The following is a 27,530-nucleotide window of genomic DNA, read 5'->3' as shown; positions in this document are numbered from 1 at the left end:
CCCTGACCTTCTGGTCACTTTCAATTCACCACCTTGCTCTGATGCCCACATGTACATCTTTGGCCTGCTGCAATATTCCAGTGAAGCATAGCGCAAACTGTAGGAATAGCATTGAGCACTTTACAGCCTTCTGAACTGAACATTGAGTTCAATAACTTTAGAGCACGAACTCTCTCTCTATGACTCAGGCACAGTCCAAAGATGTGCGAGCTAGGTTGATTGGCCATTCTAAATTGCCCCTTAGTGTCCCGGGATGCATAGGTTAGAGGGATTAGTGGGTAAATATGTAGGGATAGGGCCTGGGTGGGATTGTGGTTGGCGCAGACCTGATGGGCCGAATGGCCTCTTTCTGCACTGTAGGATTCTATGATTTCTCTCCTACACCTTCACCTCATTTCCATTTATTTTATTTCATTTCATCTCATTCATCCATTTCATCATCCTTCTTTCTCACTTCCATTTTTCCACTTCTCCATTCCAGCTCTCCTTCCTGCCCTCCCCCTTTCAGGGCAACTGCCATAATCCCCAGGCAGTCCCTATACCATCTGTACCTCTTCTGCCATTCATACATTTCTGATCACTTGATGGACACTTTTAGCATCTTCTCAGCCTTCTGTATCCTCATTTACAATCCTTTTGTCCCATTCCACCACCCTCATACTATAAATCTTTGCTGATTCCCTTTGCTCTTAGCTGATGAAGGGTGATCTAGACTCAAAACGTTAGCTCTATTCTCTCCCCACAGATGCGGTCAGACCTGCTGAGATTTTCCACAGTATTTTGCTTTTATCAACAACTTATTGGTTTACTTAACATCTGGCAGCCCAGCAGACCCAGAGTTAAAGACTGAGACCTAAATGACTAAAATAGAGGATGAATGCACATTTAATGAATGTATTTGTCTGCTCCATTAAGTCTTCATTTTGTGAAAAATTGACTTAAATGAACAGCAAAAACCCAAAAGGCTGATATTCTCATATTTATTCAGAGATATTTCAACGTCACATTGGAAATTCCCCAAACTTGAGCTTTGATTTAAAATGTGATACATTTTAAGACCCAAATATAAAATCAGTTCATCACTTGAGGTAGGTCCTGCTTCTAGCTCCTTAGATTTTAAAATCAATGATTTGGTGCAAAACACAAAACTGAATACTCAGGCAACTTGGCACCAGGCTATTACAATAGGGAAGCAAGGAAAGGCTAAATTAATCCAAGGCTATGTAATAGCCATGGGATAATTTATTACTCATTATTTTAGTAGTAGAATTTCAAACTGACTTTGGCAGGAGAATTTTAGGGGAATGGTACAGCTGTATGCAAAGCTGTATGTAGAATATAACATGACATGGAGAAGCAGTTTTCTAGAGGGAGCTTTCCATTCTTTCAATGGCTACAGTTCAATACTTGAATCTCTAACGAGGTGGTTGAATTTTATTCCTGAAGGGGAATGGTCTGCTTTGCTCAGCCGACAGACTGAACCTTGAGCTCCCAATTTAATCAGTTCATTTACGCATAAATCATTACCTCCATGAGCAACAACAAAAACCGAGTTTGAAAATGTGTTTATGAATTCCCACTATTAACCCCATGGAGAAAGCAACCAGCGGGTATTATACAGATCAAAAGGCCCTACGCCATACTCCTGACTCAAGATTTTCCCATTAGCTCTCCATTACAACTTGAACAGGAGATTCTTCATGAGGTAGTGACAGTTTGCAATTCTTCCTGGTCACTTCTGGATTTTCTGCCAAAGGTGATGGGTGTGGATTTGCCATACAGCTGCTTGCAGGTGTATTGCAATATTATGCAAATGATAGACATCTTGCATATTTTGTCGTTTGTGCCTTAGCTATGCTAGGTGTGAGGGACACCTGTGTGTTCTGTTTTGCCATGCATAGTGCAGCAGGCATAGATCAATTGTAAAGCTTAAAGCACATTTTTACAAAAAGAATGTTCACACAATTGTAGCAGTAAATTTTCATAATTCCTCCTGTATCTTGCCTGAGATTGGACAGCCACAAAAGATGTGAAAATGACCATGAAAAATTACCTCAATTAAATTTAAACGGTTGTGTGGAACTCCTGCCTGAACAAACTGGTGCCAAGGATTTCAACCATGGAAAACTGGATTTTTAATTAGCTTTTCTAAGTTAAAACAATGATTGGCATTAATGATTCTAGGTTAGAATGGGAAAATGAGCTAATTCTGATGGGTATCCAGTGATCCCAGAGCAAACATTCACATTTGCATATTGAATAAGAACAGGATCAATCGTGGATTTCAGAACCCCACCCCTGCAACCAAGGTAAGGTAGAATATCCAATATAACAATCATGACCTGGGTATATACATGAAGTGCAGTGGCTAAGAACTTGTCCGCTTGTAAAATTGCAAGTTTAGGTATGCAAATTCCCAAGAATATTTAATAACCAATTACTAAGTGTGGAACAGTACATTGCAAAGTAAATGCACAGATGTAAATAACTTTAGTGATACTTGAGCAAATTGCAGTACATTGCAACGAACAGAGGAACAAAATAAATACCAATATTTGCATGGCTGTAAAAATTCTTAATCTTTTAAGAAAAAGCTTTTATTTGCAAAACAAACGTTTTTCATATTGTCCAAAATTGTTTTATTAATTATTCTTTCCTCATCCCCATTAAAACTGTAAAAGTATTGTCATGTCATTGACAAGGTATTGGTTCTCAACAGTGAACCAGGGGATATGTTATTCTGGCACATTATCCTGACTCAGCAGAATCTGTTGAATTTGAATATTATGGCAATTGTTAGAAACTGCACACCTTTCCAACTGAAGGGCACCAGGTTTTTTTCCAGCTACTCCAGTAGACCCCCGCCATTATTTTGACAAGTGCTAGTCAGAGGGCAGGATGTGGATATGCCAGGGCCCAGCCTAAAATGGGATTCCCTGCTTGACTTTGTAAACAGAAAAGTCTCTACTCTTCAAAAGGTCAATGACAAGAGGATGTGACGGAGGGTCTTCTTAAACTGAGATGTTCCTGGATCCTTTAATGGAGTTTGACATATCTCCAGGGACCAAAACAGCCAGCGAGATGTGGGAGCCCACCTTGCAAAAAGAACACGTGTTCCGCAAGTGAGAGGGGGATCCCAGACGACAGAAACAAGATTTTAAAAAAATAATTCTATCAGTGGCTCCCTGTACAAGTTTGGCAGGGGGGTGGCAGCATATGTTCTGGTCTGTAGAGTGGAGGGGCAGGTATTCTAGGTGCTCAGGTACTCCATCCTCACCGTGACAGGTGGATGCCTGACATACACCTGTCAGCCAGGCCTATGCAAATTCTATTGTGTGCAGTAGTAAGCTTAACGGTGCTGCAATTAACTGATTGCATTCCACATTAATTCAGATCCATGGCACCAGCAACTTCACAACCTGAAACGGATCTGCACCACCAACATTAGTTTTCTTCTCCATTTTGTATTTACACAGTAATGAAGATAGGTCAACTAATAAGAAAATGGCTGAAAAAGATTTGATGATACCAACTGTTGCACAAAAATATAATTTGCCTCTCAGTCATGCATATGAATAAAAACTGTATCAATAACTTTTTCCTAGGGATTTTTGATATTGATTGCCACAAGTTGACATCAGTTCCATGTTGTCTTGGTTACTGGTGAGGAAATGAATAAGTAGAAGCAGCAGGTGCTGTTATGCATAAGACCAATGGATCCATTTTACTTGCATTAAGCAGCATATTAAAAATTAGCACCACTAAGGATTAGCTAATGTAGCACTTATATCTCTAGATTGCCTTTCACAAAATTGCATTTTATGCACATTTAAAACATTCATTGGCATTTTTAAAAATGCAGCTGGTTTCCTGAAAAGCTTTCATTTGTAAATTCAAAAGTGATTTACTTAATTATTTCTTTTGAGATTATCTTTCGATTTAAGCTCAAAAGTCACAAACACTTTGGAACACACAGTCACAGATGCGTTGCTAATTTGCTGCTGAATTGTCAATGACCTCATATTGTCTGATGATGGTGCTTCGGTGGTTAGACCTTCACTTTCTTTGGTTTCTTCTTCCCGGACGATCAAAGGTTTGCCCAGGGTCTGGCCAAGCAATCGGCACACTTCAAATGCTTTACGCCGAGAGTTTGCAACAGCTCGAAGACATGCTTGTCGTCTATACGAAACAAATAGGAACTTGGATTAAATTTTATTTTATGCACTTTTAGTTGAAAGATATTGTAGGTGATATTAAGGCCTCAGATTTTAATTTCCCACTAATAAATAGACAGCGGAGTGGTTAAAATGGAGCAGGGGATTTACCTAGCCCTCATCGGTCCTAATTTGGATGACTCCCTTTTTACATTGTGGAAAGCAAGGGCACCTGCTCCAAGTTATCAGGGTCCTCCTCAAATATGCAGTCGCACTCTGGTATCATCAATGCCCAATCTGATGTTGTAACAAGAGCAGGGTAGCAGTGGTGACTCCTCTAATGAGTGAAACATAAAGAACAAAGAACAGTACAGCACAGGAAACAGGCCCTTCGGCCCTCCAAGCCTGTGCCGCTCCTTGGTCCAACTAGACCAATCGTTTGTATCCCTCCATTCCCAGGCTGCTCATGTGACTATCCAGGTAAGTCTTAAACGATGTCAGCGTGCCTGCCTCCACCACCCTACTTGGCAGCGCATTCCAGGCCCCCACCACCCTCTGTGTAAAAAACGTCCCTCTGATGTCTGAGTTATACTTCGCCCCTCTCAGCTTGAGCCCGTGACCCCTCGTGATCGTCACCTCCGACCTGGGAAAAAGCTTCCCACTGTTCACCCTATCTATACCCTTCATAATCTTGTATACCTCTATTAGATCTCCCCTCATTCTCCGTCTTTCCAAGGAGAACAACCCCAGTCTACCCAATCTCTCCTCATAGCTAAGACCCTCCATACCAGGCAACATCCTGGTAAACCTTCTCTGCACTCTCTCCAATGCCTCCACGTCCTTCTGGTAGTGCGGCGACCAGAACTGGACGCAGTACTCCAAATGCGGCCTAACCAGCGTTCTATACAGCTGCATCATCAGACTCCAGCTTTTATACTCTATACCCCGTCCTATAAAGGCAAGCATACCATATGCCTTCTTCACCACCTTCTCCACCTGTGTTGCCACCTTCAAGGATTTGTGGACTTGCACACCTAGGTCCCTCTGTGTTTCTATACTCCTGATGACTCTGCCATTTATTGTATAACTCCTCCCTACATTATTTCTTCCAAAATGCATCACTTCGCATTTATCCGGATTAAATTCCATCTGCCACCTCTCTGCCCAATTTTCCAGCCTATCTATATCCTGCTGTATTGCCTGACAATGCTCTTCGCTATCCGCAATTCCAGCCATCTTTGTGTCATCCGCAAACTTGCTGATTACACCAGTTACACCTTCTTCCAAATCATTTATATATATCACAAATAGCAGAGGTCCCAGTACAGAGCCCTGCGGAACACCACTGGTCACAGACCTCCAGCCGGAAAAAGACCCTTCGACCACTACCCTCTGTCTCCTATGGCCAAGCCAGTTCTCCACCCATCGAGCCACTTCTCCTTGTATCCCATGAGCCTTAACCTTCTTAACCAACCTGCCATGTGGGACTTTGTCAAATGCCTTACTGAAATCCATATAGACGACATCCACGGCCCTTCCTTCATCAACCGTTTTTGTCACTTCCTCAAAAAACTCCACCAAATTTGTAAGGCACGACCTCCCTCTTACAAAACCATGCTGTCTGTCACTAATGAGATTGTTCCGTTCTAAATGCACATACATCCTGTCTCTCAGAATCCTCTCCAACAACTTCCCTACCACGGACGTCAAGCTCACCGGCCTATAATTTCCTGGGTTATCCCTGCTACCCTTCTTAAACAATGGGACCACATTCGCTATCCTCCAATCCTCAGGGACCTCACCCGTGTCCAAAGAAGCGACAAACATATCAGACAAAATTGCTGGGGCCAGAACATATATCCTCCTCAGAGTTGCAAAAGGAAATCTTGGGCCTCCCCCACCCAGGGCTGGGCTTCCCCTCCTGGAGCACTCAGATGGACTTGTGTGGGGACCAGTACCTGAGGTCACAACAGCAGTCACTTGCTACTGAAATTTCTGTTACATGTTAGCCGGGCAGTGAGTTGGATGGGAGATGTAAGTGAGGCACAAGAGTTAACTTTCTGTTATTCACTGTCAGCCCGTGCACTGGCCTTACCTGGAGTAAAACACAAACTCTGGATCTCCAGAGGAAATGCCAGGAATTTTCCACCTAAGTTATGGCAGGAAATTGGCAGACTCTCTGAGGTACTTGTGTAAATGGCCATAGTTTTATTAATCGGCTAGATGTCCAGATTTCTGCATTAATAAAATCTCCAACTCAATGATAAACTCACATGCTATTACAATTTGTACAATATCTTTACTTCACTGCACGGTGGCAGAGTGGTTAGCACTGTTGCCTCACAGCTCCAGCGCCCCAGGTTTGATTCCGGCATCGGGTCACTGTCTGTGTAGAGTTTGCACTTTCTCCCCATGTCTGCATGGGTTTCCTCCGGGTGCTCCGGTTTCCTCCCACAGTCTGATCGATGTGCTGGTTAGGTGGATTGGCCATGCTAAATTCTCCCTCAGTGTACCTGAACAGGCGCTGGAGTGTGGCGACTAGGGGATTTTCACAGTAACTTCATTGCAGTGTTAATGTAAGCCTACTTGTGACACTAATAAACTTTAAACTTTTTCGTATTTCCACAATTATTGCAGCATAATTAAAACCTAAAACATTGAAATTATTTTTCTTCCCTTGTGACAGAGTACAATTTAATTATTCTTCCTGCAATAGACAAAATTAGCAGCACCTGAAACACTCCTTTTCTATCCACTCAAACCCACAGTCTTTCCTGCAGGTACAGTCTAAAGGTCATTGTTTTTTCTTCATCATATGCCCTGGTGACCTGACAAGTAATTGTTTTGTATACGTTGTAAAGGGATGTTACGGGAATCTGCGATATGATGGAATTGACAAAAAAAGGAAGTTGGAAGTTAGTGTCAATAAATTTAATGGTTTTGGAAACAGAGGGTTAACTTATGTGAGTTTGAAGCCCCCCAGGTAGTTGGGAGCAAGGCTGGGCAGTGCCCCTTGGGCAGTGCCAGTCTGGGACCCTGGCACTGCCAGCCTGGCTCAGGCCGAAAGGGATGGGGTGGCAGGTGGGGGGTGCTCTGCACTAGGGATTGGCCAATGTCTGGGGGGAGAGAGAGATCTTCTCATGTACTGCGTAGACTTGTACATAGTGCACTGGGAGATCGGGACATATGCGCAATAGCGCTCCTACAGCTCAGAGGCCGGCTTCCCAGCCCAAATAGGCTCCGTCCACTCCTAACGAGAATCACACTGGTGAAAATCACATTTGCCTTTTTTTTTTGCTAGTTGCCATACGATTGTGTTGGGAGCTTGCCCAAAAAATGGGTGCGATTCTCTCCCGTTTTCACACTCGTTCAGCACTTAGATTTTTTGGTAAGATCTCCTCCTTTATGTCTTCTTGACAACTTACTTTCTACCTATCTTTGTGTCATCAGCAAATTCAGCTACCACGCAAAGATAAAGTTTATTTATTAGTCACAAGTAGGCTTACATTAACACTGCGAAAATCCCCTAGTCGCCACACTCCAGCACCTGTTCGGGTACGCCGAGGGAGAATTTAGCAAGGCCAATGCACCTAACCAGCACATCTTTCAGACTGTGGGAGAAAACCTGAGCACCCAGAGGAAACCCACGCAGACACGGGGAGAACATGCAAACTCCGCACAGACAGGAAGCCGGGAATTCCCAAGCTGGGAATCGAACCCAGGTCCCTGGCGCTGTGAGGCAGCAGTGCTAACCACTGTGCCATCACAACTGATCCCTTTATCCACATCATTGATAGAGATTATAAATAGTTGAAACTACAGCACTCATCCCTGGGGCACTCCGCTAGTAACAGCTTGCCAACCCAAAAAAGACCCATTTATCCCTGCTTCTGCGTCCTGTTAGCTAATGTTCTCTTCCTGTTGGGGAGCACTTCAGCGGTCACGGGCATTCGGCCTCTGATATTCGGGTAAGCGTTCTCCAAGGCGGCCTTCGCGACACACGACGGCGCAGAGTCGCTGAGCAGAAACTGATAGCCAAGTTCCGCACACACGAGGATGGCCTCAACCGGGATATTGGGTTCATGTCACACTATTTGTAACCCCCACAGTTTGCCTGGACCTGCAGAGTTTCACTGGCTGTCTTGTCTGGAGACAATACACATCTTTTTAGCCTGTCTTGATGCTCTCTCCACTCACGTTGTTTGTTTCTTAAAGACTTGATTAGCTGTAAGTATTCGCATTCCAACCATTATTCATGTAAATTGAGTCTGTGTCTTTATATGCCCCGTTTGTGAACAGAATTCCCACTCACCTGAAGAAGGGGCTTGGAGCTCCGAAAGCTTGTGTGGCTTTTGCTACCAAATGAACCTGTTGGACTTTAACCTGGTGTTGTTAAACTTCTTACAGCTAATGAATCCTCCAGTCATGCTAATATGTTACCCCGCAACACCATGAGCTCTTACTTTGTGCAGCAATTTTTGATGTGGTAGCCAATCGAATGCCTCTGGGAAATCTGAATACACTACTTCAATGGATTTAGCTTATTTGTTACTTCCTCAAAGAACTCTAATAATTAGTCAAACATGGGGTGGGATTCTCCCAAAAACATTCTAAGTATCGAATTCATGTAAAAACTGGAGTAAATCCCGCTGATGTTTTCATGAATCCCCCACACTCTGTACATCACAGAAGGCCTGAGTGTGAATCTCATTAAAGATCTGTGGATGGGGCCTATTCCTGCCCGAGAGGCTGGCATCATAGCGTTGAGCAGGCCACTGTGCATGTGCCAATCTGTCAGTGCCAAGATCAATGCATGCGCAGTAGCCCTGCACTGCTCAATCGCTGGCCTATCCTGCGACCCTGCATCACTACCCCACCGACCAACCCCACACCCCGAACAATGGCCCCAGACCAGCCCTGAGCCCCATCGATCCCACCCCCTGGGCAGTCCCGACCCACCACAAAAGACAGCCCCAATCACTGGCCTCCCTCCCTCTGTCACTGCCAAATGCAGAATGGGTTAGCGGGCCTGGAGACTTCAGTCCTGGGCCCACTAATTATATTAAAAGCAACATTTAAATAATTTATACAGCTCCACACCAGAAATCGGCGTGGAGCTGACGACGCTGGAAATCCAGCGGCCAGAGTTGTGTGGAGGCTGTGGCGTCCAGCGGGAAGCCCGCTACACGGCCTCCGCTTGAGTCGCCAGGCCCGCTGCTGTTGGGTTGGCAGAACCGCCTCATGATTTCCCTTTCACAAAATCATGTTGACTGTGCTGATTTTCTAAATATCCTGCTATTATCTCCTTAATAATGGGTTCCTGCATTTTCCCTACGATAGGTGTGAGGCTAACTGGTCGATAGTACCCTGCTTTCTGTCTCCCTCCTTTCTTGAATATGAATGATACATTATCAACTTTTCCATCCACTGGGGCCTTTCCAGAATCCAGGGAATTTTGGAAAATTACAAGCAATGCATCTATTATTTCTGCAGCCACTTCTTTAAATTCGAGGATGAAAGTCCCGACATCTTGACAAATCTTACTTCAGTTTTCTCAGTACCTTTTTCCTGTGATTGCGATCATTTAAAGTTCCTCCTTCTCTTTTACCTGCTGATTTCCAAGTATCCCTTGTGTCTTCTACAGAGAAGACAAAATACCTGGTCAACACTTCCACTAATTCTTCATAACCCGTCATTAATTCCATCTCACCTTGTAAAGGACCAACCCTCGCTCGAGTTACTCTTTTCATTTTTAAATACTCGTCAAAACTCTTACTATGGAAAAGCTTTCTCTCTTTTGAGAAATAATCTTAACAATTGTCTTTGGACAATTTCTCGAACTATTAAATATGTTTTGCTCCGGGGTAACAAATGTATAAAGTTGTCCAAGTTACCTGATAGTTTCCACAGCCTCAGTTGTGTGATAGAACTGAGGTAAACCAACAACAACAGAACTGTCCAACTTCTCCACTAACAGGTTACACAAATTCTCCATCTTGCCAAAGTCACTGAATATAATACAGACCTAGAGAAGAAAAAAAAAGCCCTTTTAAAAAATGTAATGTGGCATTGAAGTTTTTGGCTTAACGATGATACAGATTAATTAAGTGAAGGTTTTCAACAGTACAAAGATACATCACGCTTTTTGATTTAGGTTGGTTGGTTGGTAATTGTTTTACCAGGAATATTGCCCTGGGCAATGGAAATAGTTCTTATAACTCCCTTCCAATTTCTTGTTTGAAAATTACAAAATACCAACATTATTATTAGCTTAGCCTACAAGATGTATGCTTGCTGCAAGATGATGCATTTTATTTGCTCCACCTATTGGCTCAGATAGGTAATGTTGAAATATATTGTATTCCCATTTGTGGGGTTGTCACTTTTGGATATCTTCAATTTTTTGAATTGGTTATCTATCAGCTTCTTAAAATGCAAAGTAGACATTAACAGTTTTGGTTAGAAATTTAAATAATTTTCCCACTTACATTTCTGTCTTATTTTAGAAAGATGTACAATTTTTTGATTAATGTAATAACAGAAACTAAGCCATAATTCCCCTATCCTGATTGGCTTTGGACTTGAATATTTTAAGTCAGATTAAGATGGAACTGAAACTTCCACTCAAATAGAAGTTCAAGGTCAACTTTCAATATTCATGGATGATGGAGTGCTGAGCAGAGGCAAACGATTTCTTTACATGGAGTAAAACTGTATGGAGAATCATCAGTTTGCTATTGTGCACACTGGTCTCCATATTGCGGAAAGGTGTCTTTTCAGGCACAGGCATCGCAATTCCATCTGCTTCCATGGGGATGTCAATTGCGCCTGTAACAGGTTGACCTATACTTCAATGCCTGGATAGTTGACAACATTCCCAGCTGGTAATATAAGCTCCTGATGTCAGTACTGGCTGTTGGAGCAACTTTTGTTCTTTCAAATGGTTTGTGTGTTTCCGGACGATTCTTCCTTCCGTTTGACAAGACAGGGGTCCAGTTTTGGATACGACGATTCCAGGGACCCAACTCGACCTACTTCCAAAATCCCTCACATACACAGCTTCATCCATTGAAAATTACCATGTTGACTTACATGAATCATGGTTTGTCTTCTAACTACATTAGTTGGCCTCCATCCTCCCCGGCAAATTTGGAAACAGGAGGCACAGTCTCATTCTGCGACAATGGTTTATTAACAACTTTGCTGGCGGGACTCCTGTTGCTGCATGTGGAGTGGTCCTTTAGCCCAAAAGGAATCGTGAAATTCTGGTCTCCAGAGTCCCTCTTGACTGCTTCTTTAGGCCAGACTTAAAGATTTGGATTGTTTGTTCAGCTAGTCGGTTAGATTCAGGGTGGTAAGGCACAGCCCTAATGGGCTCGATGCCATTAAGGGCGGTGAAATTCTGAAACTCAGCACTTGTGAAGACAGTTCCATTAACAAGGCATGATGACTTCAGGCATTCTGTGGGTGGAAAAACATTGGCATAATTTTTCAATTGTAGCTTAAACACTTCCATCCCCTTTCAATCTGCATTGACAAGGAGCAAAAACATTGCACCCATGAATGAACCAACATCCTCAATATGGATTCATGTCCATGGCCAGCCAGACCACTCCCAAGGGTGCAGTGGGGCTGCAACAGGCAACCTTTATTGAAATTGGCACTGTTCACAGTGCTTGACTTGGCTCTCAATGTCGCAATTAATGCCAGGTCACCAGACATAACTCCTGGCAAGCATCATCATCTTAGATATACCCGGATGGGCATTGTGTAATTCAACTCTCTTTTTGGTACAGGGACGACTATGATGCCATTTTGGCAACTCAACTCATCTTTTTGTATAAGATCTGGTTTCATCTCTTCAGAAACTCATTAGCCCAATCCATTAATGCCCTATGCCTCACTTTGGACAGTAGTGAATCCCGACTGGTCTCTTGATCTGTTTCACCAAGACTGCCAACGCATCTAAGAAATTAAGCGCTATAACAATTTCCTGCGGGATTGGGGGAGGTGCAACATTCTCTTGCAAAGGTAGGTGACCAAGTGCATCTTCATTCACTATATGAGTTCCAGGTCGTTGCTTGAAGATATTTGTAAGCAGAGAGGATTAATGTCCAATGCTGAATTCTTGCTGAAGCGATTGGTGGAATAGCCTTATCTTTAAAAAAATCCAAAAGCGATTTGTGATCAGAAACAATGGTAAAGTGCCTACCGTACAAATACTAGTGGAATTTCTTGACACCAAAAATTATTCATAATCCTTCCTTCTCAATTTGTGAGTAGCCATTTTTGGCTTCTGAGAGGGTTTGAGACATAACCCTCAGATTTGTCGTCCTTCTCAAGGGACCGCACCAATGCCATGTTGAGAGGCATCGTAGATTAACACTAATTTCGTAGATGGGTCAAAATGCACGAACAAGATCGAAGAGCGTAGCAATGACTTTACTCTGTTAAAAGCTTCTTTCAGGGACATCTGCTTTAGCAGCATATGCAAAGGGCCCAATACTTTGACAAATTTGGTTAAAAAACCCCACCATTGCTATAAACGATTTGAGCTCAGATGTGTTTTTGGGGGCCAATGCCTCCTTTATGGCTCTGACCTTGTCTTCCATGGACCATAATCCTTGTGATTCTACACAGTACCCCAGGTAGGCTACCTTGGTGGCTTGAAAAGTACATTTCTCCTTCTTGAGGCGAATTCCAGCCTCTTGAAATCTCTTTAACAGTTCCTCTAAGTTAGCTGGGTACTCGGCTTCTGTCAATCCAGTTATAAGATTATAAAGGTATACCATAACTCATGGCAACAGACTTTCTGTTGTCCTCTATTCCCTTGGCCTGAAAGTAATAGCCCAAATGCTCTATGTATTGTGTCCGTTCCTCCACAGAGGCATCAAAAGAATCTATCCATCCAAATAGGGGCATTTTTGTAATTACTCTTCTTCAGCTCAACTTCAACAGAAACTATATACTTGCAGCTCAATGCCCAATTTTACCCTTGTCGCAAATGTAATAATTCTTGTTCACCAGTTAAGGGAAAAACCACAGCACATTTATTTACAGGCAAAGGCTATACAAAGAAAGTCTTGCAGTCTCATAGCTGCAGCCAGCTCTCCAGATAGTTCTGGAAGAGAAATCCCTGCTTACCAGAGTGAACCCTCAACTTGATCCCTGCCTGGTTTCCCAGGTCGTGTGATCTTTAAAGGGATAATCAGCACAACCTGTATGCTAGCTTCATGGGCGGGATTTTACAGTCTCGCTTCTCCCGAAACCGTAAAATCCCGCCCGAGGTCAACGAACCTTTCCATGGTCCGTCCTCACCCGCTCCGATTCCTGTGGTGGGCAGGATGATAAAATTCTGGCCTATGTGTTTCTTGTATGGGTAAACCCAAGCCTTCTGAACATCAACATTTACAAGTTTCACATCTTTTAAAAAAAAATCTGCTTTTCTATTCTTACAACCAAAGTGAATAATCTCACTTCTGCACATTATACTCCACCTGGTTCTGATTCAAAATGGCACCGGAGTGTGGCGACTTCTTTGAAGCTGTGCCCAGCATATCCTCCAATTCTATCTTTTACTCTCGTTCGTATATTAAATTGCTCTTTCTCTACACCCGAGCTCGCTAACACTACATTGTGCACCCTCTCCTTTCCTTCTCTATGTATGGTATGCTTTGTATATTGCGCAAGAAACAATACTTTTCACTATATACTAATACATGTGACAATAATAAATCAAATAAAATCAAATTTGCTCCTTATTGCTTGAGCACTTGACCTGCAAAGATCTGTTTATAGTCTCTGTGTCCTCCTCACAGCTTAGCTTACATTTCCACCTACACTAGTATATTGCTAATGTTATGTTTGTAACTGGATTAAGTTACATTTAACAATCATCCATTCCAATAAAACCAAAAACTGAATATAACAACTAGTTCTTCGTCCATAGTAATTAATGTAATATACTAATGCTACAGGTATTGTTTATACAACACATTCATACAGCATTAACAAATGAATGAAAATTTAGAACTAAGTAGTACCTCTGCTTCCATTTGAAAGGCATTTTCAACTCGTCGAAAATCCTTAGTCACAGTAACACTGTCCTCCTGGAACATTTGCAAACAAAGTATGCAATTAGATAGTATTAGTTCTAAAAGGGTAATAGTATAGGATTACATAAAATCATTACCGCAACGAGCACATACAATTTCTTATTGCAAGTAGACAGTAGTAGTCTTGTGTTTCAACCCCAAAGTATTTCCCATTGAAGAGAAGACATTTGTTTCAATTCTGCTAGAAGTGCTGACTCCTGCTAATAGTGAAACTGAGCTGTTACATGAAGCCCTTGGGGACATATTTAGACCTGAGGGTTTTCCAGGTGTGTGCTTCCCCTAACTACAGGAGCAATACAACCTGAAGTCCTGCTCCGAAGACAAAATTTCATTTTTTCTTCTAGAGTTAAGCCCAAGAGGATTTGATTGGTGGGCAGGGGAAAGGAGGTATGTGGAAACAATCACTGGCAGCTAAACACAGAATCCCAATCTTAAAGACAAAAAAGTCCATGTACTCCTCACATTTTATCAAAGTGTCAAAAGAAGGTGAGTTGGCAGAGGGGAAAACAGTCAGTGGATATTTTTTCTATCCAGCATGCTCCCCGGAGTATTCAGTGATTTGGACAGATGATGTTGATGACAGGTGACAGCCTGAAAGGTTAACTTTGCTCCTCTATCCAGATGATGACAGACCTGCCGAGTGTTTCCTGCATTTTGTATTGGATTTCTAACATCCACCCTATTTTGCTTTTGGACAAGTGTTTAATGGGATAGAAGAGGAGGAATCTGGGGGTGCAGACACACAAATCACAAAGTAATTTGGGTCAATAAGCCCATAATAAGTGCTAACAAAGCAAAAGCAGAGAAATTATGTTAAACTTGTACAGAACCTTGGTTAGACTAAATTTGGAGTATTGTGAACAGTTCTGGGCTCCTGATTGTAAAAAAAAGAGGCACCGAAGGTGGTGCAAAACAGACTTATAAAATACTACCAGAACTGAGAGGTTTTATCTATCAGGAAAAACTGAACACAGCAGGACTCTTTTCTCCAGCAAAATATTGCGGGGTGACCTGAAAGAGAATGTTAAGATTACAAAAGGGTGTGATAGAGCCAACATGGGAGATGGTTCCAGTTGCAGGTGACACCAAAACTAGAAGCCATAAATATATGATGGTTACTAAGGTAATTCAGAAGAAACCTCTTCAAAACAGAGTGGTTAGAACGTGGAACTCGCTCTCACAAGGAGTTGTTGAGACAACAAACAGCACAGATGCATTTAAAGAGAATCCAGGTGAGCTTATGAGGGAGAGATGGATAGAAGCATACGCTGATGGGGTTAAATGGAGAAGGGTTGGAGGAAGCTCGCAAGCTGCACACACACAGCATGGATCTATTGCACCAAAATTGCCTGTTTCCAAGCTGTAAATACATTAATTCTCTGTAACATAACTCAAACCCACAGCCCTTAGACTTGAAGCAGCAAAGATGAGGGAAATATCAGAATGGGTGATAATAAAGAATTGTTTTGGGGAGGGGAGTGGCAAGGACATCAATATTTTGTTTCTATAGCTGATTTCCCTTCCCTTACAGATTAAGTGCTCCACTGCTACTCTAGCCGAGCAAAGCTAACTCAGCACTAAGCAGGGTTTGAGCCTGGGGCTGTCTTGGTCTGCATAGTTCAGTAACAGCACATGGGGACTTCCCACTGGAGAACAAGTTCAGTTTCAAAACAAACAAGCACTTTAAATGCTTAAAGTTTAGTTTGAATTGGTTTAACATTGCTTTAATTAGTTCAGGGAAATTGAGTGTGGTTAACATTCACTATTGATTTTCTCTCAGATGCAGAAACAACGCATGGAAATGCTGATCTATGTGGTTGTCGAGTACAAACGAACATTCTGGACATTAATGAAATGGAATGCTTGCTGCCGACATTAAACTGACCCCAACATCTTTTAACAATGCTCTGTTATGCTATTTAGCAATAATTAATTTATTCTTGGCCCCTCATTAACATGTTCCCCCTCAGAGATGTTACCCATCGGTATAAGGTCAGCTTTATTGTGAGCTAACAACACAGATCTATTTTCCACCACTTCCTCTTAATTCCACATTGACTTCTGTACTGTCAGACTGCTCAGTTGGCATCGCTGTGAAGTAGTCAAAATTTCCAATTGAAGCTACTGTGTTCAGAATGTAATAAACTTTGCTCCACTGCATTCACTTGATAGTCCTTACTAGCCAATTCCTCAAGATCGACCAGGTCTGTGCAAAACCTAAGAACTCTTTCTAATCCCAAAAAACAGATTCGAACTCCACTACTGTCTATTCATCAGCTTACTTCAAATTCCATAACACCACATATCTTTTTTCCACCTCCCTCCTATTGACAGAGAAATGTTCATTTATTTGGGCAGAAATGGTTAAAATTTCTCCCACCCCTGCAGACTGTCATTTTACATTTCACCAGATAACATGATTTTTGAATGGGGTGACCAGTGTATACATTGCAATACACAAGGTATCACAATTGTATAGAACAGGCTGAATGGACCAAAGTGCTTTCCATATGTAGATCAAGACTAAATTTCTTTCATGCCCTCTTACCATTTTGTCCTATTCATAAACTGTAATTTGCTCAAATTTCAACTACATATATCCTGTTCATGAAATGCCATTTGCCCATTCTTACTGGGCTACCTTTGCGGTTTTCCAATACAAAGTTAAAATATTCATCATCAAATCCCTCCTCAATGTTACAACGCTACCACTGGACCCTATTCCAGCCATTTGACCCCTCCCACATGCTCAGTCTTCTGCCTAAGGTCTTGAACCCCAACATTAATGGGACAGTCTTCATATAACGCAGCTGTACTCTCTGGAATTGTTTCCCGAGACACCTCAACTTCCCAAATTAGAAACATTTCTTAAAAATCCATCTTTTTAAACCATATATTTTTTATCACTTCTCCTAATTCTCCCGTTGTGGTTGAGACTCTTGTTCCTTTTATTTTCACCAATTTCACACCTTCACGATTATCATAATGGATTCAGTATTTATATTGGACTATTCATAATTTAACATATTCACTATTACAGATCACTATTGTACAGATTCAAATAAATAAAGTCACCAGACTCCCAAATGACCATAGGCACTGATTGGTGGTGATTTAACCTGGAGATCACCACACCTCAGGTGAGGGGCAAGGTGGGCCTTTATGAATCATCCTCAGCCAGTACAGGCATGGAACCTGCGCTAACCAGCCAACTGAGCTAAACTGACCCCCATATATCTCAAAATAAATGTACATAATTTGTACATTTATGACAGATGGGGTAACACTAGATACTGCTGATGGCACTACTAAACCGTTAGAAGCTACAATTTTCAGCATGTCACCAAGTACCTTTTGGCGATTTTTTTTTACATCGAGGTGTCTATATATATATATATGGAGGAGTCCATATGGCCCCATTTAAGTAAATAATATACTCCTTTAATTGGGGATTGCACACTAAATACTTACTCAGAATAGACAAACCCTTGGGAGGGGAAACAATTATTACATTGTGATCACTAGATTAAAGGTCAACAAAAATAAGCTCTTAACCACATTACATTCCTTAGTCTATCATGCCACCAATTTTTCAAACACAGCTAACACAGGATACTGGATGGGGTTTCCCAAGTAATTCCCAAGTAATTGGGAATCAGCTCCCTGATGTTCAGCAGCTGCAATCATTAGTGACATTTACCATTACCAAACGTGATAGTAATTGCATGTTGCTGCAAGTTGACTGCATTTTCAATAGTCAATTCATTATTGTGTCAGATTTAACTAGATGACAACAACTACAGCCAACCTATATTGATGATGAATGATGGAATGGCGCAGCTCCGGAGTCTGTGCCGGTCTTTCAATCATAATAAACACAAATCATCACCATTCCTTTATGCATTTGTAAAAATGTGACCAATGTTGACATGTCTCACTCTCAGGGTGCTAATTTAACTCAACTGAAGTATTAACTCTGGAATGGGAATCCAAGTTTTTCTTCTAGATATTAGAATTAGCAATGGAGGAGAGAAAAAAACATTTTAAAAATGTCCTTTTGGGTGTCTGAATGACGCAGAGTGCTTTACAGCCAATTGGGTATTTCTTTTGATACATTCTGAAATGTGTGTCACTGTTGTAATGTAGGATATGCAGCAGCCAATTTGCACACAGTAGATACCACAATAATCAAACACCATAATGTATGTTTTTGTGTTGTTAGTTGGGAGATAAATATGGACCAGGAGTCCTGCTCTGCTTTGAAATAGGATCATGGGATAATTCTCATCACCAGAACAGTGCAGGGTCTGCCTGGACCTGCACTCAAATCCCAGTCTGGATAGAGTGGAGTGGGAACATAAGCAGAAAATGCTGGAAAATCTCAGGAAATCTGATAGCAACTGTGGAGAGAGAATGGAGTGGAGATGCCGGCGTTGGACTGGGGTAAACACAGTAAGAAGCTTAACAACACCAGGTTAAAGTCCAACAGGTTTACCTGGCAGCAAAAGCCACACAAGCCCTCGGAGCTCCAAGCCCCCTCCTCAGGCGAGTGGGAACTCCACTCACAAACAGGGCATACAAAGACACAAACTCAACCCACATGAACAATGGTTGGAATGCGAACACCCACAACCAATCAAGTCTTCAAGATACAAACAACGTGAGTGGAGAGAGCATCAAGACAGGCCAAAGAGATGTGCACCGTCTCCAGACAGTGAGACTCCGCAGGTCCAGGCAAGCTGCGGGGACCACAAATAGTGTGACATGAACCCAATTGGGTATATGAGGACAGCCTCAACCAGGATATTGGGTTCATGTCACACCATTTGCAATCCCCACAGCTTGCCCGGACCTGCAGAGTCCCACCGTCTGGAGACAACACACATCTCCCTAGCCTGTCCCGATGCTCTCTCCACTCACACTGCCCGCATCCCAAAGACTTGACTAGCTGTAAGCATTCGCATTCCAACCATCACTCATGTAAATTGAGTTTGTGCCTTCATATGCCCTGTCTGTGAACAGAACTCCCACTCACCCGAAGAAGGGGCCCGGAGCTCCGAAAGCCCGTGTGGCCCCCGCTACCAAACAAACCTGCTGGACCTTAACCTGGCGTTGCCAAACTTCTTACTGAGAGAGAATGGAGCCAATGTTTGGAGTCAGGATCCTGATGCTGAGAAGATGCTGTCAGACCTGCTGAGATTTTCCAGCATTTTCTGTTCTTGTTTCAGATTCCAGCATCGCAGTATTTTGCCTTTATCCAGAGTGGAGTGGGGACTTGAAGGCAGCCCAGTGTGATCACCTTCGGGTCTCTGGCTAAGATTTAAGATGTGGAGATGCTGGCGTTGGACTGGGGTAAACACAATAAGAGTTTTAACAACACCAGGTTAAAGTCCAACAGGTGTACCCGGCAGCAAACGCCTTCGGAGCGCCGCTCCTCCGTCAGATGGCGTGGATATCTGCTCTCAAACAGGGCACAGAGACACAAAATCAAGTCACAGAATACTGATTAGAATGCGAATCTCTACAGCCAACCAGGTCTTAAAGATACAGACAATGTGAGTGGAGGGAGCATCAAGCACGGGTTAAGGAGATGTGTATGTCCTGTCTGGAGACAATACACATCTCTTTAAGCTGTGCTTAAAGATACAGACAATGTGAGTGGAGGGAGCATTAAGACCTGGTTGGTTCATCATAGAAACCCTACAGTACAGAAAGAGGCCATTCGGCCCATCGAGTCTGCACCAACCACAATCCCACCCAGGCCCTACCCCCATATCCCTACATATTTACCCACTAATCCCTCTAACCTACGCATCTCAGGACACTAAGGGCAATTTTTAGCATAGCCAATCAACCTAACCCGCAAATCTTTGGGGACCAATTAATTAATTGGGGAATTAGAGATTCACATTCTAATCAGTATTCTGCAACTTGATTCCGTGTCTCTGTATGCCCTGTCTGAGATGTGGAGATGCCGGCGTTGGACTGGGGTAAACACAGTAAGAGTTTTAACACCACCAGGTCTCCACTCCATCTGACGAAGGAGCAGGGCTCCGAAAGCCAATGGCATCCGCCACCAAATAAACCTGTTGGACCTTAACCTGGCGCCGTCAAAACTCTTACTAAGATTTAAGAATCAGATCAAACCCAATATCAGATGTCTTTTCTTGTCAGCTTGGATCTTGTATGTCTCTCTTGTGGGGGCCACGAATTGGTTTTTGGATCAATGAGATGGATTCAGGTCTTGCCCCTGTCCGCTCTGTGTACTGGCTTTGTAACCGGAAGAATGGAGTAACCTTTAAGAAAGAAACTGTGGGAGGGCTGCAGGCAGGCAGCTCCCCGCCGGTGCTGCTGACAGGCACCGGGCTCTCTCCCTTACCCGCACGCCATGGGCCCGGACGCTCTGCACGATGTAGTCGAGCCGCCGGTTGACGCTGCTCTTGACCGCCGCCGCCGCCTCCTTCCTGCTGCCCACCAGCACGCACAGCCGGGCCCGGTTAGGGGGCGCCGACACCTCGGCTGAGGCGCTGACTTGTACCTCCCGCTCGCCGGCCGGGGACGAGGATGGCGCGGGCGATTTAAGGAGGCAGCGCTCGGACCCACACCGTTTACTCCTCTCCTGATCCGACAACAGCGCCGCGAAGACCTGAGCCGGAGTGATCGCCATGGTTACCAAACCGCCGTGGAAAATGGCGGCAAGGAGGAGGGGGCGTGGCCTGGATCAGCTGCCATGGCAACCATCCCCCTCACCCGGGGCTGAGGGGGCGTGGCGTGGCACCGTTGCCATGGCAACAAGTCCCGACCTGGGAGGAGGCAAGATGGGCGCGCATGCGCGGCGGCTGACAATGGAGTGCGTGGAACACAAGTTCAGAGGGTCAAGCAAACGAGAAGAAACAGCTGGAGGGTTAGAGGGATCAAATGATCAAAAATGCTGATGTTGCAAAATAGCAGGGTGCTAATTCGACAAGTCAAGAAACAAAAAAGAGGGGTCCATTGGAGATTTGGAGGCATTTAAGGAGTTTTTTTCATCCAGAGGATGGTGGTGATCTAAAACTCGCTGTTGAGGCAGAAACTCTCATCAGATTTAAAAAAAACACCAATATGGACTTGAGGTGCAATAATCTGCATGGATATAGACCCAGAACTGGAAGATGGGATAAGGATGGATAAAGTATAAGACCATAGGACATGGGAGCAGAATTAGGCCACTTGGCCCATCAAGTCTGCTCTGCCATTCAAAAATGGCTGATATTTTTCTCATCCCCATTCTCCTGCCTTTTCCCCATAACCCCCGATTGCCTTATTAATCAAGAACCTCAAGAAAGTAATGAAGAAATACTGATGATGCTGGAAATCTGAATAAAAACAAAATGCTGGAAAAACTTAGCTTGTCTGGCAGCATCTGTGGAGAGATCTGTGGGAGGTGGTGCTTTGGCCATGCTAAATTCTCCCTCTTGATCAGTTTTCCAGAGGCACAATGGCTCCTCTAGACATTGTGGAGCCTTGATAAGATATCGATTCTCTTATTGTTGCTGTAACCTCAGTAAGATCTCACCCAGGGTGTGACTGTGTTAGTACGGTCTGGGATATGGTAATTTGTCGTGTCTGCCCACAGTGTGAATACTATAGTCAGGCTGTCTGTTTAACCCTTTCCATTCATTCCTGTCCTGCTGCAGCTCACACTCCCTGGGTTTGCCCTACAACAATGGTCATGCCTTGACCTGCCGAGGCGCTAAGCTCATGAAATTCCCTCCGTAAACAGCTCCCTTCAGCTCTTGTTACTGCAATAAAATAATAACTCCTATTTGTATTTTATAATTTATATGTAATTCTCCAGTGATAAAATCCTGATCCGATCAAGTCTCATTTAGAGGTACGTCCATTGTCAACTTGTTTCACAACAAATAATAAATTGGTTTCATTTGTCCCTGTAAGACCTATTTCTTTGAGCTTTTGGTTATCTGCTCTGATAGCTTTACAAGTTAATTGAAGGAAAAGAGTGAATATAAGGAATATGGTAGCAGAACACAGGATTAGTATGGAGCATAGACACAGACTGATTCAGTTGAACAACCTATGTGCATTTTATAATATCTATGCATTCTCCAGTGACAACATCCTAATCCTATCAAGTCTAATTTAGGCACATCCCTTGTCAACCAATTTAGCATGTTTCACAACAAATATTAAACTGGTTTTATTTGTTCAATTGGTTTGTATTCTTCTCTCAAGTACTTTCTCTTTCTCTCCACTAAACAAAGTGATTCTTCCAGGCACATATCGCATTTTAGCTGAGACAGTTGCATAGCATATGCAGTAATGCCTTTCATTTAACGCAGGAGTAAAGGAGTTTGCAGCGATTAAATTATTTATAAATGTTTTCTAGTAAAAAATCTAACTTTGTGGAGGAGTGATTGGTGGTAGATTGCAGAATAAAAGTGTCAAGGAGTAAATAGACATTTTGTTGACAGCAGAATGTTTTAAGTATGAGTGTGCTAAAGCATATTGCGAAATGTTAATTAGCAATGAGAAACACAAGACTGCTGAAGGATCAAGAAGAAAACTACACACTGTTAATAGAGATGTCCATGTCCTAAAAATGAATTTTAAAAACTAGATTTATGTCCTGAACTTATTGCTTCACCTTTAGAACCCTATCTGAATATAATGTTAGCTTTTAACGTTGTGGAAAATAGAGGAAGCTTCTCATTCTGCACTCATCAGGACAAACACAAGAATGCCAAATTTCAAATAACCCCAATAATTTATACGTCAGGAGAGAAGGCTGTTGATTGGTTGCTAAGCTGACGGTACGGTACGGCATGGTAGCACAGTGGTTAGCACAGTGGTTAGCACTGCTGCTTCACAGCTCCAGGGTCCCGGGTTCGATTCCCGGCTCGGGTCACTGTCTGTGTGGAGTTTGCACATTCTCCTCGTGTCTGCGTGGGTTTCCTCCGGGTGCTCCGGTTTCCTCCCACAGTCCAAAGATGTGCGGGTTAGGTTGATTGGCCAGGTTAAAAAAATTGCCCCTTAGAGTCCTGGGATGTGTAGGTTAGTGGGATTAGCGGGTAAAATATGGGGGGTAGGGCCTGGGTGGGATTGTGGTCGGTGCAGACTCGATGGGCCGAATGGCCTCCTTCTGCACTGTAGGGTTTCTATGATTCTATGATTGGCCAAGGTATTGTCATGGAGAAAGCAATTGGTTCCCCAAGTTCTGGGTAATTTAAAAAAAACATAAAGCTTGAACATATTTTATTTGCAGGGAATGGATCCCTGACTACGAATGTATGTCGCTTCCAGTAAGCGTAGATGAGCCACTTTGTGAGCTTGGCTGGATGTTAAACTGGATGTGGCTATTAATGCACTCAAAATTATTCAGCAAGCGCTGTCCAATTGTGGAATCATATCTAGCATTAGATGTTTTGTAAGTGTGGATTGAGTAGGGTGTGTTTTCCACCTGTTACGAACAACCAAAGCAGTATGCTATTTGATTCAATCAAGTATTCATAGGGAAGTATGGCTTATGTACCTGGCCTTGCATCAGTAAAGAAATTCATTCATAACATTGCTCTATTGTGTGGTGGGCAGAAGGTCATTTTGGATAGACGACAGCATGCTGTTAGTGGAAAATACCATTTGTGTAACCAAGGTGAAACAGCTTGCTTACCCTGCTGTTCAAACTTTTGAGATATTTTATCTTTCCAGAGTAATTTAAGGTAGACGAGGCACTTTAAGGTCCAAAAGTGACAGCTTTCCCATTTGCAAGTTAGCGTGATACACTGTTGCAACCAGGTTAGGAGGAGTGAACTGATTCATCTTTGTCTCACTCCTTGGTTGGTTAGAACAGAGTTTGAATTTAAAAAGGTGATATTGCCAAGTCCGTATATATTGTTGCTAAATCTCACTCGAACAAAGATGCAGAAATTATTAACAAAAGGTTTAAACCAAATAATGTGTCCATCTTCTCATGAATGCAAAAACAGCACAGACAAAGCCCACCCAACTGTTGTGCCCCAATCCCCACATCCTGATCTGCAAAAAAAAACCCTGTAGAGTATCAGATTTTAAAACTTAGCCAACTCAAAATTAAAGTCAGAAAAAATATTATTCACGGATTGTCCAGATGCTTGTTTATAGCTGAAGGGTAGCTGCTGATAAAAGATTTTCCCCGAAGCAGTCTCTTTTTTTCTTGGAGATACTGTTTTTTTTTTGCAATCCTCCAGTATGAACTCTTGGTTTGCAACGATGAGATCTGACTGTAGTTTTCAAATCACAAACAACTCCGCTTTAAAGAAAGAGGTGTCAGAGAAAGAGAAGGGGGGGTGGGGGGGGAGGGGTGTAATGCTGTCATCCCTTCTAGCCCTGTGACTGGAGTTCCCCAGCCGTGCTAGGGTCTAAGCCCAATGAATCAACCACAGAAAGATTAATGCAGTGACAAAAGCAGACTCCCCAAAGCCTATCTACAAGACACAAGTCAGGAGTGTGATGGAATACTCTCCACTTGCCTGGATGAGTGCAACTCCAAGAACACTTGAGGCTTGACACCATTCAGGACAGAGCAGCCCGCTTGATTGCTACCTCTTGCCCAAACATTCAATGCCTCCACCACTGACAAACTGTGGCAACCATGTGTACCATCTACACGATGCATTGCAGGATCTCACCAAGGTTTCTTAGGCAGCACCTTCCAACTCCTGACCACTACAATCTAGAAGAACAAGAGCAGCAAACACATGGGAACACCACCACTTAGGGCCTCCCCTCCAAGTCACTCAACATCCTGACTTGGAAACATATCGCCGTTCCTTCACTGTAGCTGGATCAAAATCCTTGAACTCCCTCCCTAACACACTGTGGGTGTACCTACATGTTCGAGGAATGCAGCGGTTCAAGAAGTCAGCTCACCACCACCTTCTGAAGAGCAACTAGGGACGAGCAATAAATGCTGGTCTAACCAGCTATGCCCACATCCCATAAATGAAATTAAAATATACTTACCCAATTCCTCACCTGGAAGACTATCGACAAGGTAAAAATTGCCATGTTCATAACAAAATTAGATGTGTTAAAGGAATATGGGCAGATCCCCTTAACACTCCCGGCTAAAGTAATATCAACCTTCGTCAACCCAGACTTCTTTTCCCAATGCCAAGTTATACCATTTGGACTAAGGGTTGCTCTGACCACCTTCCAGAAGCTAGTCTCTAATTATTAGTTCAAATCCAATGTATCTTACATCCAGGATACATGAACTCTCTCTGGTTCCAATCTGGGCTGAGCTTAGCCATTGTCTCTGAGAACTCCAGTCTCCACAAGATAGTCCTTGCAGCATAATAGCTGCACCAGTTCCCTTTGCTTAGTGAAAGTGTTCTTTCAAAATGTTCACTATGTTTATGTCCAGCTGATGACATTATAAATTAACATTGTATTTCACACATCTGCACAACTACAATGAGCAACGATCTAATCAGGATAACCTTTGTTCCGCAGGATGACTTTGACACGCTCTAGCGAAGGCAAGAGCTCATGGAATCCAAGAAAATTGAATTGAGAATTGGCTGAGTTGCAGGAAGCAGAGGGTAATAGTTGAGGGGTGTTTTTCTGACTGGAAGACTGTGTCCAGTGGGGTCCTGCAGGGATCGGTGTTGGAACATTTACTATTTGTGGTTTATATAAATGACTTAGACTTGAATATATGAGGGTTGATCATTAAGTTTTCAGATGATATGAAAATTAGTGGGTTGGTAGAGAAGAGGATATCCTTGGATTACAGGAGGATATAGACGGGCTGGTCAGATGGGCTGAGCTGATCAGTGGCAAATGGAATTCAATCCAGATGATTGTGAGGTGATGCACTTATGCTACAACTGTATAAAATGTTGGTTCAGCCACAGCGAGAGCATTGTGTGCAGTTCTGGAATCCACATTATAGGAAGGATGTGGTGGCACTGGAAAGGGTGCAGAGAAGATTTACCAGGATGTTGTCTGGGCTGGAGAGTTTTAGTTATGAAGAGAGATTGGGTAGACTGAGAATTGCAATCCTAACCTTATTTAAAAGAAGCATCAACTAAAGTTGGAATGCTATTTTATGTTAATGGACGACATGGGACAAGAAGATGTGGGTATAAACTGATGAAGGAAAGTTCAAACTTGATGTCAGAAAGCACTTGTTCATGCAGTCCCATCAAAATCTGAAATGGTCGTCCAGGTAGAATATCATAGATCATAGAAACTCTACAGTACAGAAAGAGGCCATTCGGCCCATCGAGTCTGCACCGACCACAATCCCACCCAGGCCTTACCCCACATATTTTACCCGCTAATCCCTCTAATCTACGCATCCCAGGAAACTAAGGGGCAATTTTAGCATGGTCAATCAACCTAACCCGCACATCTTTGGACTGTGGGAGGAAACCAGAGCATCCGGAGGAAACCCACGCAGACACGAAGAGAATGCGCAAACTCCACACAGACAGTGACCCAAGCCGGGAATCGAACCCAGGTCCCTGGAGCTGTGAAGCAGCAGTGCTAACCACTGTGCTACCGTGCTGCCCCTGGATTAAAAATTTATATCATAGTGGAGACAAAAACTCTGGAGTCATTCATGAAGCGTTTGGATTCTGTAATTCTGAGTAAGTATATTCCTATTGATGAATGAGTTTAGTAAACTGAATATTCCAACATAACTTGCCCTATAAGTGGTTATTTTTGTGATCTTTCTGAACTATCTTAAAGAAGATGTGTTGTTATGAGGATAAAAACAGCAAACCATGTGTGCACAGCAAGATTCCACAAATAGCAATTGGATGAAATATTCTGGCATCACCATTGAACAGAAACTCAATTGGATCAGCCACACTTATGCTGCGCAACCAAAATATATCAGAGGCTGGGTGTTCTGTGGCCGGTGACTCCCCTCTTGACCCCTGCAAAGCCTCTCCACCACCTACAAAGGTGCTGGAGAGGCTTTCAGGAAGGTAACTGAATATTCACCACCTGCCTGGATAGTACAGCAGCAATTACATTCAAGAACCCTAACCCAATCCAGGACAAAACAAACCTCTTGATCAGCAGCCCAGTCATTAACTTAAACATACACTCACTCTACCACCGGCACACTATGGCTACAGTGAACACGTCCACAAGGTGCTCCGTAGCAACTCACTCAGGCTTCTTCGACAGCACCTTCCAAACCTGCAAACTCCATCACCTAGACTTGCATGTAGCAAGAGCATATTGGGGAGAATTTTCCCGTTCCATC

At 43.1% G+C, this 27,530-nt stretch overlaps 1 protein-coding gene across 1 annotated transcript; it reads right to left on the bottom strand.

Moving 5' to 3' along the window:
* Positions 1-2,441: 2,441 nt before the first annotated feature.
* irak1bp1 (interleukin-1 receptor-associated kinase 1 binding protein 1) lies at positions 2,442-21,000 on the bottom strand. Its single transcript, XM_078212456.1, has 4 exons — positions 20,649-21,000; positions 14,198-14,263; positions 10,049-10,179; positions 2,442-4,179 (listed from the first exon to the last, which is right to left on the bottom strand). Exons 1-4 carry the CDS (start codon positions 20,934-20,936, stop codon positions 3,909-3,911), a joined length of 756 nt encoding a protein of 251 aa, XP_078068582.1. The 5' UTR covers positions 20,937-21,000; the 3' UTR covers positions 2,442-3,908.
* Between the last annotated feature and the right edge of the window lie 6,530 nt (positions 21,001-27,530).

Source organism: Mustelus asterias, chromosome 5, assembly GCF_964213995.1.
Source record: "Mustelus asterias chromosome 5, sMusAst1.hap1.1, whole genome shotgun sequence".
Taxonomy (NCBI): domain Eukaryota; kingdom Metazoa; phylum Chordata; class Chondrichthyes; order Carcharhiniformes; family Triakidae; genus Mustelus; species Mustelus asterias.
The sequence above is the reverse complement of the archived record's forward strand: the minus strand, read 5'-3'. Positions and strand labels throughout refer to the sequence as shown.